The sequence below is a fragment of the Peromyscus leucopus genome, chromosome 22 (genome assembly GCF_004664715.2).
Source record: "Peromyscus leucopus breed LL Stock chromosome 22, UCI_PerLeu_2.1, whole genome shotgun sequence".
NCBI lineage: Eukaryota > Metazoa > Chordata > Mammalia > Rodentia > Cricetidae > Peromyscus > Peromyscus leucopus.
In genome coordinates this window covers 38,110,140-38,123,794 of record NC_051081.1, presented here as the reverse complement: position 1 = coordinate 38,123,794, position 13,655 = coordinate 38,110,140, and the positions used below count along the sequence as shown (strand labels likewise).

At 51.6% G+C, this 13,655-nt stretch overlaps 1 protein-coding gene across 1 annotated transcript in view; it reads left to right on the top strand.

Moving 5' to 3' along the window:
- Positions 1–13,655, top strand: part of Klhl29 (kelch like family member 29) — a 309,174-nt gene that overhangs the window by 168,159 nt on the left and 127,360 nt on the right. The window contains exon 3 of the mRNA XM_028875573.2: positions 2,852–3,181. Coding sequence (XP_028731406.1) covers positions 2,897–3,181 — 285 coding nt within the window. The 5' untranslated portion in view covers positions 2,852–2,896. The remainder of the gene's footprint in view (positions 1–2,851; positions 3,182–13,655) is intronic.

Genomic DNA, 13,655 nt, shown 5'->3' with positions numbered 1-13,655 from the left:
AAGCATCCTCATTGCCTACGCACTCTTTTTGACAACCAGAGCCAGATGAATGGTCCTAACACACACCTATCAAGGTATCTGGGAGAGAGCTTCCTGGGTGCTTAGAATGAGAACAGAGGACATTGTGTGATGGATACATAGCATAGTCTCTGCCCACTTAGGACCCAGCCTAGGGAAGCACTACGCCGAGACTGTGGCCACTGACAGAGCTCTGCCTTGGTGGGCACAAATGGAGAGCCAAGAGCCCAAGCTATGAGGTCCAGTATACCCTCAAAGTGCAGATTCACCTTCCAGAACTGCTCTAGGAGGCTCAAGTCCTACTTGCTAGAAAGGTAGGTCATTGTTTTAATTGAGTGCCTCCAAATTCCCAGCCAGGAGACTCGAGGATTAATGTCTGAGGTCTCCCCTTCCACACAGATGTGTCTGTCCTATGGTGGAAATATCCAGTTACAAAATAGTGAGTGTCAGGTGTGGTTTCAAGGCAGGCACTGCGTGTTGGATGAGTAGACATTGCCTCTGCATTGGGAGTGAGAAAGGCCACTAGAACGATGGGCCAGGCCAAACTCTCCGGTGTCTTCTGGGACATTGGGGAGAGTTGGGACCTTATTCTCAAGGATCGGCTCTGTGCCTGGGAAAGTAAAAAGACCCCACGACTGGATGTGTGCTTTTAAAACAGCTGGGTGGTAAAGAGCAGGCACTAGGATCACAAGTTTGAGGTCAGCCTAGGCTACATAGAATTCTGGGCCAGCCTGAGCTACACAGAGGGTTCTAGGCTTGCCTGGGCAGCATAGGGAGACCCTGTCTCAAAATAACGCAGTGGGTCGGAGGGCAGGATTGGGAGCAGGAAGCCAAGTTGCTTTAGTTGATGTGGAAAGATTACGTAGAGGGAGTGGCCAGCAGATGGGGGGGGGACAGATTTGACAGCCTGTGGGGTCATAGGATCTCAACCCCCTGCTGGGATGGTGGCTGTCTCTGAGGCAGGGCGTTCTGAGAATGGGCATCTAAGCTAAAGAATAATGAGCTTATTTGGGGACCTTGAGCCATTTAGGAACATGAAGTGCAGCCAGATGGCCATAGGGCAGTCTCAAGGGAAATGGGGACATACTCAGGAGAGATACCGCTGGGAGATTTGCTTTGAGTGGCTTGGATAAGGGGGTGGTGGTTGAGTGAGATCCTCCAAGAAGAGCCAGGTTCAACAGCTGGGGAGCAGGGGGTGAACCCAGAAAGAGAAAGACGGGTGCCTCCTATGAACGAATAATAATGAGGAGGAAATACTGTGTTTCCTCGTATTCCAAGGGCATCATGGCACGACTGTGCATCGGATTTAAATAGGTCATCTGTGACCTCCGCAAGAGCAAGATCCTCTGGGGTGGGCACACCAGGGGCCCCAGGGGAGCAGGTACCGGGGCAAACAGGAATCAAAAAAGCAGAACTGAGTTTAGACTACTCTCCCATAAGCATTCATTGGAAAATGTGAGGGATGGCCAAAGGGGGGGCAGGGAGCCAATTGTTTTTTGTTTTTTGGTTGTTGTTTTTTTTTTTTTTTTCCTTTTCACTATGGAATAGTAAGTCAATATTTTAAACGACTTTTTGTGACATTGTACGAATCTAGATGCACAATGATGATGAACTCAACGGGAAACAACCAGCATCCATCTTCCATGGTACCCATCGGCTCTTATTTTAAAAATAAGTGGCCTTGTCTAGTAGCCGGTGTCTTCAGAGCTGGGCTGGCAGGATGGGAGACAGGAGCTGGTAGCCTAGACTGGAAATGGACGGAAAATGGAACAGGACCAAAGCGCACTGAGTCCTTAGGCACTGTGGGTATGAAGTACAGGACAAGCCCTCACTGCCAGCCACTTGTCTCTCCCCACCCCCCACCCCTACCGCCCTTCTCTTCCCTGACTGGAGTAACTGGTCCCTGCCTAGGTCGGGGCCAGCACTATCATAGTGATGCTGAGCAAAATACAGCCCTTGATGACTCAGAGGGCCCTTCCCATACCATGGTGCGTCTCGTCTCCATGACAACCCTGAAAGGCCTTCTGTTCATATACTCAGGAAGCCGCGTGGGAGATGCAGGGAGTGGAGGCCAGAGTACCCAGGGCCCAGAAGTGTAGCACTGAATCATGGGGTTGGGATTTTGAGGGAGGACTTGACCCCTAGAAGCTTAACATCTTTCGGAGACACGGTGACCTTTTTCACCTCTTAGTCCCCTGCTGTCAGGGGGGGAATCGCTTGTTCTCTGTGAGTCTCCTTGTGTGTAAATTGGGGACCGGCCGTGCCTTGCCGCCTCACAGGGACTATACGGAACAAATGAGATTTTTCAGTCAAGGCTGTGACCACTCTAAAAAGAGTACACATTTGGGGGGGGGGGGTGTCACGTGACCTGTGCTTGGCGCGTGTACGGTCAGAGGTCGTCTACCACAGTGGGGATAGGAGGCAGGGCTGCCCCTGCCGTAATTAAGATGGGCACTTCATGTTGTTCAGGGCACAGTGACAAGGCAGAACTAAATTTTTCCGGCTTGGTGCGGTAACCAGGTTCAAATCCTGCTCATTACATTCTGCCGTGTGCTCCTGAGCGATCAATTCCTCGGCATCTGAGGAGCGGGGCTGATAAATGATCGAGGATTTACCAACTTGCTGAAACTCTGAGACTGGCTAATATTTGAAAACCCCCGTTCGTGAACCCAGAGCAGGGGCTGAACATACGCTGCTGCTGCTGCTGCTGCTGCTGCTGCTGCTGCTGATGATGATGATGATGATGATGATGGCGGCGGCTGTGGCCGCCTCCCTATGGCCAGGCAGAGCTAACTCTTTGCTTCAACCACCCTCCTGTGTTCTGTGCCGACAGGTCCGGGCTCTGGTTCCCTGCGAGAAGCTGCCACGGCCCACCGAGATGTCCAGGCACCATAGCCGCTTCGAAAGAGATTACCGCGTAGGCTGGGACCGCCGCGAGTGGAGTGTCAATGGGACCCACGGGGCCACCAGCGTCTGCAGCGTCACCTCCGGGGCCGGCGGAGGCACAGCCAGCAGTCTCAGTGCGCGACCAGGCCTCCTCCCGCTGCCCGTGGTGCCCTCCCGGCTGCCCACACCGGCCACCGCTCCTGCTCCCTGCACGACGGGCAGTAGCGAAGCCATCACCAGTCTCGTGGCCAGCTCGGCCTCCGCAGTCACCACCAAGGTAAGACCTGGGATCCCTTTCTGGGGGGAGGAGCCAGGCAACCACTCAAGCCCAGGCCGGCCTCGGGGACCCTTACTCCTTGGTCCCTGTTACCAGAGTCCCAGCCTCCGTGGGGAGTGCCTCGCAGCTGTTTCTGAAGGTTAAAACGGCCTCGTCTGCCAGACTGTCTCTGTATGTAACGAACGTGTAGGAAGGCCAGCAGGTGCGGACGCCGCACACGCGCAGATCGAACGCCACCGGATGAGGGATATAAGAGTATTGCCAAGTATTTCCCCTAAATAGGGGGACTAAACACAAATAAGTCCCCCTGGGGGTCATCAGTGGCCGGGGTTTTGCAGCTGTATACTAGCCACCCAGGGTGAAGAGCCCATTACAGATTCATCACCACGGGAGGGTGTTCTCATGTCTATCGTCCCTGTGAGCTTCACAGCAACCCTGTAAGGTCAGTGTGTACACACGCCTGCCTGATGGCTGAGGGTCCCCAGACATACTAGTTAGGGCAGTCACTGTAAGGACTCAGAACTCATACCAGCAGTTGACTGCAAGATATTAGCTCCTGATCACTCTGCCCCCCCCCTTTTTTTTTTTTTTGCAAGAGGTGGCTCCAGAAACCTCAGGAATGATGGCAAAAGCCAGTGTGTATAAAGCGGAATGTGGAAATTAGTGTCGCCAAGGCTCTTGACGGGCTTTGGGATGAACGGAGGGGCTCTGAAGCCCCCTCTTGCATGCCGTGCAGAGCCCTTCAGGCAGACCGAGCCTCAGAGGGACGGCTGGTGGCCAAGGCAAGGAACACATTCATCCCATCATCCCCCTCGGCCAAGCAGAGGCTCCGCAGGCCGTCTTTGCCTCTGTCAGCCATTCAGAATCCCTTCCCAGGAGCCCTCTCGGGGCTGCATGTGCGCCTGTGTGGGGGTGTGTATGTGTGTGCTGCATGTGTGTGTGCGCGCTCTTTTCTTTTCCTGCGTTCGTAAAGGTTGCAGGAGAAATTAAAGGCGGGAAGCCCCAGGCTGGCCATTGTGAGGTAGCTGTGGTGGTGGACGATGCTCTCCGGGTGCTCTGTGCCTTTGTCTCTACGATTTTCAAAACTCCCTTTCAGCCCTGCTTCCCATTAATAACGGCACTGCTGGCCGCAGAGCCCGGCGGAGACCCGAGACAATGGAGCTATTGGAGGCCAGCTTGCAGCATGCTGACATCTTGCTGCAATGTCTTATTGATTTTATTTTCCTGTTATGAAAACACCACCCCACCAAGGCAGGGAGGGAAGTAATACCAGAGAGGAGCAGAGATGGAAGATTATTTGGGTACACTTCCCCCAAGGCCAGCCAAACACATTCCTGTCCTGGGCACCAGGCCCTGGCCACTCTGAATTGGTGACCTCTGCCCAGGATAGCCTGCTGCCAGCCCTGCTGGCCACATCTGGCAGGCAGTCTTCGAGGCCAGCTGTTCACCATCTGGAGAACGGTGGCCTCTGGAGCCGGCAGCCAGGGCTCCAGGTGCAAGAGAAGCTGGACCCGCGGACAACACTTGATGGCTTCCATCCCTTCCGATGAGTGCCTTAGAGCCAGTATTGAGTACACCTGGGTATGTCACTGAGGGTTCTTCCAGGTGAAAGACAGTGCCCATGGCTCTCCAAAGGGATGCCCCGCCCCTGCCCTGGACACATGGCACCTGCTTGGCTCCAAAATAGCTCGGTATTCACTAGCCCTCCTCCCTAAGCCAGACCCCAAACCACAACCACATGGGAGGAAAAAAAAAAAAAAACAAGCCGCAGACAGAAAACAACAGCTGGAACAAGGTCTGAGCCAGTAGCCAACCCAGAGTGGGAGAAAGGGCAAACGTTCAGGCCTGCTAGGGAGGTCAGCGTCATGGCCTGTGGCAGCACAGAGACAAGATGCCATCTCTACTGTGCAAGCATCTCAGCAGCCCAGTGTCATGCCTGCAGGGTTTGCTTTGGATCTGGCTAGGGTCTGAGTTCTCTGGATTGCTAGCGGATTGTATGCAGGGACAGGGTGGGAGAGTAGCGAGGCAGCTAGCTGCCCGTGGTGGTTTCGATGGAGGGCACTGGTCTTAGATATGTAGGCCAGCTGTTCTCAACCTGTGGGCCGCGACCCCTGACCCTTTCACAGGGGTCGCGTATCCGATCTCCTGCATATCGGATGCTCACCTTACGATTCGTAACCGTAGAAAAATTACGGTTATGAAGTAGCAACAGGAATAATTTTATGGTTGATGGTCCATGAGGGACTGTATTAGAAGGCCGCAGCATCAGGAAGGCTGAGGACCACTGATGTAGGCCATGGTGCCTCCTATCACTCTGGACTTGCTGCTGCTGGCCCAGATGTCTGTCCTCCAGCCCGTGTGTCTACCCCCATGCCCAGATCCCATCAGTGGACACCCAGGCCAAATTCAGGTATCTATCAGCAGTTTCCCTGATCAACCAGGTCTTTACCAAGCAGCCACTGAAGAGCTGGCTCTAGCTATTGGGGAAATCGTGGGTCAGCGTATAAATGAATGTGCGGTCAGATGAGCCAGTATCTCCCCTGTTGACGTTATTGGTAGAGGTGATTCAGTGGAGTAGATAAAGCTAGGCTTTGAAGACTGAATTTTAATTCCAATCAACCTCTGGCTGAGTGATACTGAACCCCTGTGGACCTCAGTTCTAGGATTGGGTGATAGTCCCTGATGACCAGATTTACCATGAGGATTGCATACATGGAATTCCATGTGAAGTGCTTGAAATAGAACAGGCACTGGCCGGCGGTTTATCCGCTAAGCAATGAGGTCACCCCTTCACCGCTGTCCCCAGGCATTGGCCCTGGAAGAACAAGACTGTCCTACTGTGAGAAGAGGGGTTCCCTTCTACTATCACCCGAGAAGTGTGGGGGGGGGAGTTCTCCAGAGGGAGCACCAAAGCTGGAGCCCTGAGCAGGTGGGGAACTGTTTGAGCGATTAGAATTCAAGATGACCTGGAAGGAAGACCGGAGCTAAGAGGGGAGGAGAGAGGGAAGAGGTGACCGAAGAGGGTGCCTTCTCGGATCCACACTCAAGCTGAATGACCAAGGCGGAAGATCTGAAAGCTTTTCATCAGCCCAGGAGGCTCTTTCCTTAAAGGAAAATATAGACCCCACCATCTCAGCAGGCGAGGAAAGGAAGGAATGATGGTGTGGTCAGAAGGACCACCCCTAGGGACCCAAGCACGCTGATTCTGAGTCAAGGGGCAGCTCTCAGGCCTTATGGAGACATCCCTTTGTTGTCAGGGGGACAACAGGTTGAACATCCCATGCTCTGGGATCCCTCAGGGCATCCCTGCCCACTCTCCATGCCAAAGTTCCAGTGCTGGGGTCGGCCCTGGCTCTGCCAGGACTGAGGGTCTGGGCTATTGTCTGGGAAGGCATTCATGCTCCCAGAGACTGGGGTTGCGAGATGATGGCAATTGCTTTTATCGTGGCCGCCTCCAGGCCCGATTTGATTTTTCTGTGTCGTCTTCGGTTATCCACGGCCCAAAGAATTCCTGCATGTTTGGATGAAAGGCCAGTTGGGTGAGCATGGATACCAGGAGGGTCTAGAAGGCTATACCTTCCTACTTACTCCCCAACACACGGCCATTGCTCTCCAACCTCCAGAATATGAGTTGCCCACGGCGAGCTTTCTTGGAGACCACCCACCCAGCCCCGTTTTTTGCAGCTCAGAATAGTGAAGCTCGGAGGAAAACCTAACTACTTCCCAGGATGGAACCAACCCGGGCCAGCTCCCTCCATCCCGGGCTGCTTCGTTAGCAGCCTCCATTCACCATGGAAACCATGATGGCCAAGAGGGTGACAGCAGCTTTCGCCATCACTGGTGTCCACCTAGGGACCGTAAACTCTGGATTTCAGGCCAGAAAAATGGGCAGGTTTGCTTCTCATGTCACAGAAGGGGAAAAGGTAAGGCAAAGAGTCCGTGGACCCTCACTGCGCAGCGGCCGGGAGATTCTGGATCAGACAGCCTGCGATTGAATCCTGCCGTCGGCAAGTGAGGCTTCGGTGTCTGTGTCTACAAAATGGAAGTGATAATAGCATGTTTAACGTAAGGATTATGTAAATTCATATGTGCAGAAAACACTAAAAGGATATGTGCCACTGAGTAAGCATTCCATCAAAGTTCATTTTAAGGCTGGGAAGACGGTTCGGTTGATAAAACGCCTACTGTGGTCCTGAGTTTGGGTCCCCAGCGCCCATATACAAAGACAGGCATGGCAGGCAGCACACGCCTCTAATCCCAGTGCTAGGTGGGCAAGGACAGGTAGGTCCCTGGGGCTTACTGGCCAGCCAATCAGCGAGCTCCAGGTCCAGTGAGAAAATCTGCCCCAAAACCTAAGGTGAGGTATGGTTGAGGAAGACCCCTGATGTTAACCTCTGACCTCCTATGCCAACCTCTGACCTCTGATGTCAACCTCTGATCGCCGCATGTTTTTGCACACACGTACATGTATACTCACTTACACACACACACACACACACACACACCATTAGCAACTGGGTCCATCTGCGAAGCTCTTCCTCTGGGGGAGATCAGCCTGCTGGGGTTGCTGCTCAGGGGTTCAAGGGACTTTCCTGTCCCCCTCTGATGTGGTAGGGGGTGAACCTGAGGAACTGGGCCATCACCACATTCCTACTCCCACCACTGGCTGTCTGGGCACTGGGGGGGGGGGGACCACGGCTGAGGAGAAGGCATGGCTCCATGCCAGGCCTGTTTGTGAGAACGGAAGGGAGGCACCGATGCCCCGCAGTTGCTGCTGCATGAAATTTAAATTATTCTCAGCAAACCTGCTTGACAGATGAAACAGAAAGGGGACAGCTTCATAAAATGCAATTCTGTGACTGAAAAGAAGAGGCTGGAGGATCCTCACAGAGGCCTGCAAAATAAGTGTGTGGGAGGCCTCTTTTTCCTTGTGGTCAGGGGCGTTCAGTCTGAGACCTTCCCATCGCCCCTTGGAGCTCAGCCTTTGAACATAAATCTGGCTAAGCAGCAGCAGCAGCAGCAGAGCCTGTGTTGGAAGCCCGCGGAAAGCTTAGAGGGGCTGGGAAATTGGTGCTCAGAGTACCCAGCACGGGGGGGGGGGGGAGGTGACATTTATGAGCACTGGAGGCTGGAAACTACTCGTCATAAAGAATGCATCTGCCCAGAGGTACACCTCAGCTTCCCAGGGAATGCTCCTCTTAGGAGGATGACCTGGGGTCCCCGTGGGCATCTCGGGAACAACCATCAAGCCTAATGCGCAACCCCCTGCTCTCCTGTGGTTCTGGGATCTATGACTGATGATGATGAAGCAGCTTTCTCAGCTCTCCTGTCTCTTGTACTTGGGTTAGACATCAAGGCTACGGAGTGATGTGCTTGGAAGAGTGACGCCATCCCTTTCCACTGCACATTTCCCGAGGGTGGGTGATTTTCAGCCCGAAGGCCGTGGCTTGATCCACCAACAAGTATTCTTGATTTCCCTTGTGATAAATTATCAGGTCAGATAAAGCGCTGGGAGACAGCTTGCGCGTGTTAGTACTGAGCTAATGGCTTTCGCCTGCACCTTAAGTCCCGATTACAGTGTGGGTTGTATCTTCATCGACTTAAAACCCATCTGTCAGTCACAAAGTGTGTGCAGAAATGAGAAATGCCACCTCTCCAAAACAGCCATTTCAAGGCTGCCTTTTGCGGGGAGCGGGACAAACCTGAATGGGACTGAACTTCAGTTTTTGACTAAAGAGGGAGAAGAATGTGTGTTTTAGCACATTTCTAAACCGTAAGCCAAGACAAAAGGCATCGAGGAATTCCGAAGTAAAGACACAAGACGGCACCATGGGCCAGAGTCAGCAGGGTGTACAAGTTGGACAATGCAGAGGGTAGAGTCAGGGTTGTCTCAGCTGGGCTCCAAAGATAAGGTTATCTCAGTCCCCACATCTGTGGCTAGTGGACACTCAGGCCGGGGACCTCACTTCTCAGCATGACTTCCGTCTGGCTGGCTCAGCCTCATTCACATGGTGGTTTGGGGTTTCAGAAGCAGCAAGAGGACAGGGCGGGTGAGCAGGTGCTTTTCTCGCTTTAACGTGAAGCTAAAGCCTGGTCGTCATCGTCGTCGTCAGTCAAGGCAAGTGGCATCCCCAAGCCAGATTCCAGGAATGAGGGAGAGATACTGAAACACCACATCGCTAGAGGCAGGCATCATGCACGGATGAGTAGACTTGTGATCACTTTTCACGAAATAACCCGCAGGTCCCCAGTGCGTTTATTTAGGCATGGTTATCTGTCCTCCGGCTGCTAGTTAAAGCTTTTATGCCCCAGGCAGAAAGCACGGGATCCACCTACTACTCCATCCACCCATCCTGAGATAGGGTATCAGGATGAGATACTGGCAATTTAGACATTTCAGACGAGATCGGGCGCGTTCAGGGTGGTATGGCCGTAGACAATTTAGACATTTCAACGTTACATCCTGTGTACACAGGACAATCCTGGAGAGGTTGCAGACACACAGAACTAGGCTGCTAAGCAGGCTGGCTCCTTGGCTCCTAGGGGACCAGACCTCAAAGGTACATTTACCTCAAGAGCCTCTAGCTGGGCTGAGAATTTGCCCTTTATCCTGAAGGCTGTATTTGACACTGTCACTACCCCCAGAGTTAGAAAGACAAGGACACTGCTGTCCCCAGGACACGCCCAAAGATAGATGCTAACCTACCAATTGGGGATTGTTGTTTTTGGTTTTAGTTGATTTTTGTTTTGGTTGGTTTTTTGTTTGTTTTTTGTTTTGTTTCATATTGAGATAAGGCCTCCATCTAAAACCCAGGCTAGCCTGAATCTCACTGCGTGGTTCAGACTGGCCTCAAACTCACGACAGTTCTCCTAGTCTCCTACCTCAGCCACCCACGTGCTATGAATTACAGGCATGCACTGCCATTCCTGGCCTGCTGGTTTTAAATTAAAATAAAAACCACCCCCAAGGAGATGCCCTTCATGGGCTTGTCCCCATGAAAACCCACATTAGGGTAGCATTCTTTTGGGAAGGCTTTGGGAGGGGAGTGAAATCAGGAAAGAGAACTAACAGTGTGACACCAATGCTCGGCAGCCCCGGATTCAGACAGTCTGATGCCTCTTTCCCGTAATAGAATGAACCTGACACGGTCCCCACCTAAACCCTCGGAAGGGCCCCTCCTTCCAGAAGGATTTTGGGAACAGCATCCTTCAAGATCAATGCAAATCTACTGCTTAGACAGTTGTTAAAACAGTTTTCTGTTTCATTTCATTACTCACGTTGCAATTAAACATTTTTTCCCCTCCCTGCACAAGGACAGTGTTTTAGCTACATTATGGGTTAAACAGGCTTTGGAGAACTAGCTTGGGAGTCTCATCACCATTTGTCACATTGGGTTTTTTCATAGGGAAACTATGTTGCAAAATCTAAACAGCCAAGTCACAGATGAACTTTCAGAGCCCAGCCCCTTTGTTACTGGGAGCTGTCTGCAGGGCCAAAAATAACCCAGGGAAACATACCAGGGTGGCTCCTGACACCTCGGTGGCTTTTCTACTCCCTCCCCCGGCCCCCCCAGAGTCCCCTCCATTTCAGTGAAGGAAACGTGGCGTGTTGACTTGCGTTGTGAATTCACCTCCCTGGAATCCAGGGGCCAGAGCTTCATTTTCCTCTGGTAAATAAGGAGCCCTGAGAACTAGCCAAAAGCATGTGGGCGGGGCATTAGGATGTGCCCTGCTCTGCTTCCTGGAGAAAGTAGATGAATACTATGTACCCCATGGCACCATGAGGCGGAAGCCATGGAGCCGGGGCTGGAGCTTGATGCCTGTGTGGGAGGCAGAAGCCAGTCTGCCCCTCCACCCTGACTCGAACTATTAGCTGCTAGCTGCCACCCACCTCTGCAAAGCTGCTCCTGTCGTCCACCCACATCTGCTCCTGAGGCTCCAAGTGTTGGGTTACTCAGTCACCTCCTCCTCCTCTTGTCCTTTTTAGTCCTGGGGAGGAGGGCACAGGTTGGCTGTGTTTACCATTGGCTGTGAAAGATAGGCCACAATGCCTTCCATATTGAAGGTGAACGTCTTAAACAAGAGGATGTAACCAGTGCTCCCAGTGTGTCTAGCCTTGGGCCACATGTGGCACTGATGTCTATGTAGTCTGGAAAAGCATCTAAATGAGGTTCCTCTGACTAGGAAACAGACAAGCACAAAGAATGATTGCAGTTCTTGACCTACTACTTAAAGAATCCTGGCTTCAGGTCAGAAGTGGCCCTCTGGCAGGTAGGAGAGATGAGACTTGGTAGAATGGTCACGGGCAGCTAGAAAATATTCCAGTCCTGAAAAGGCCTGATCTTTGTCTACGGCAGATGTCGCCGGTCATCTGCTCAGCATCCATTCTCTCTCCATCTGCCTTTCTAATAGAACTCTTCTTTCTGGTTCAGCATCTAATGCCTGGGTCTGAGATCAACAGATCCCAGTCACAGCTGGGATTACAATGATTCTGAAAAAGGTACGTGATCCTATAGTGTTCCTGCCCACTTATTGAGTTCTGCAAGGGTCATGTGACCCAGTTCTGGCCAATATAGCCTGAGGGCTTCTGGGAGAGCTTTTCTTGCCTCTAAGGAAGAGTCCCAAGAAAAAACATTCTTTCCTCTGGATTATGTCATTTCTGGATGTGATACCTTGACATGCAGCTGCCATCCTACTGTGAGCCTGAGGATGGAGCCAGCACACAGGAACGAAAAGCAGCAGGAACCTTTCAGAAACCTGACACTAGAGCCGCGGTGCAGCCTCAGAGACTCTCGTGTACATAGGCTAAGAAATAAATGAGGGGAAAACCACCTCTGTGGGAAGGGCAACTCATGAGGGACAGCCAGCAGCGCATCCCTCCATCTCCTAGACTTCACCTAAAACAAGGACCACTGAAAGAGCCGCAGTAGCTACTGTGAGTCCTTGCTCCCTATTATCCACCCATGAGTACTTACTGCTACATACAGGAAATTTGCTTCCAGATGCTTCCCATGATGCCAGTGCCATAGCATGATTTTGCTGCTGTTTTCTTAGGGAGTATCGGCTTCTGTCTGAGGACAATCTTCCAACACACAATACACACACACACACACACACACACACACACACACGCACACGCACACGCACACGCGCACACACACGCCAGATTACAAAATTCCACTTTCATGCCCCAGGGACTTTACACATGACACTTCTTCCTAGAATCTTAATTCCTTTACTTGTCTGCCCAGATTTCCTATTCTTCCTAAGAACTGCCAGCCTAAGTGTGACCACATCAGTAGTGAGGAAAATTGCTATTATTTTTCTCATTCCCATAGCAGTACTGCTGTGGTCCTGTTAGAATATCTATATAATCCATATTCATTTGTCTCCTTGCTAAACATAAGCTCCTCCAAGTGAGGCTCAGCATAGAAAGGTTCTCAGTGCCTGGTTGAGAACAGAATGGATGAACTTAATGAACTTATATGTGCATTTATTCATTCATATGTCTCTACCGTTGGAGAGGAATGCTTTTTCTATCTTTACCTCTCTGTTAATCAAAAGACTGTGGTGGAGCAGCCATTTACCAACGGAGAATAGTTTCTGGGGCTGCCCATGATGAGGATGAAGAAGGCAGGACCGCACGGTGAGCTTCTTGGCCCAGTGTTGGTACCCACAATCAAATGGTGAGGTGATGTTGGCAATAGGGATTTTATACCTTTGAAGCATCTCTTTTCCTTAGGTCCTCCATCTCTCCCAAAGCATTACAACCTGTTCCTTAAACATTTACATTTTCTTCAGATGGTTTTCCACTTGCTCACAGTTCACTGCAGCTGTTTATATATATATATAAAGAGAGAGAGAGAGAGAGAGAGAGAGAGAGAGAGATATGATAGATAGATAGATAGATAGATAGATAGATAGATAGATAGATGATAAATAGATAGATATAGATATGTGTGTGTGTGTGTGTGTGTGTAAATGCACATTCCTGTGTGCGTATGGGTGTGTACATGCCATATAGAGGTCAGAGGACAATTTAGGGTGTCAGTCCTTACTTTCTACCTTAAGCCAGGGTCTCTTGTTCTCAGTGTACCAGGCTAGCTGGCCTGCGAGCATCCAGGGACTATGTAGTATCACCATAGGAGAGGGCTAAGGTTACAGGCCTGTTGCTGTCCCGTCCGGCTTTCCGTGCGTCCTGGGGATCCCAAACTCAGGCCTTCACTTCTGCGGAGCAAGTTCTCTACCCCCTCCCTGCCTCCGGCACAGCTTTTTACGTGACCCGGTCTTATTAAAGCGCTCATGAAAACATTGCTTTGTTCCAAGCACCTCTAGTGCTCGGCCAACACCCTCTCCTTCAGTCCGTACTCCTCTAAGAATTGTCACTGCCGTCACTTGAGAGAGGAGACAAACTATGTTTCCTGCCCACAATCCCCCAAGAGAGCAGACACACCCCTGGGCAGCCTTGCCCTGA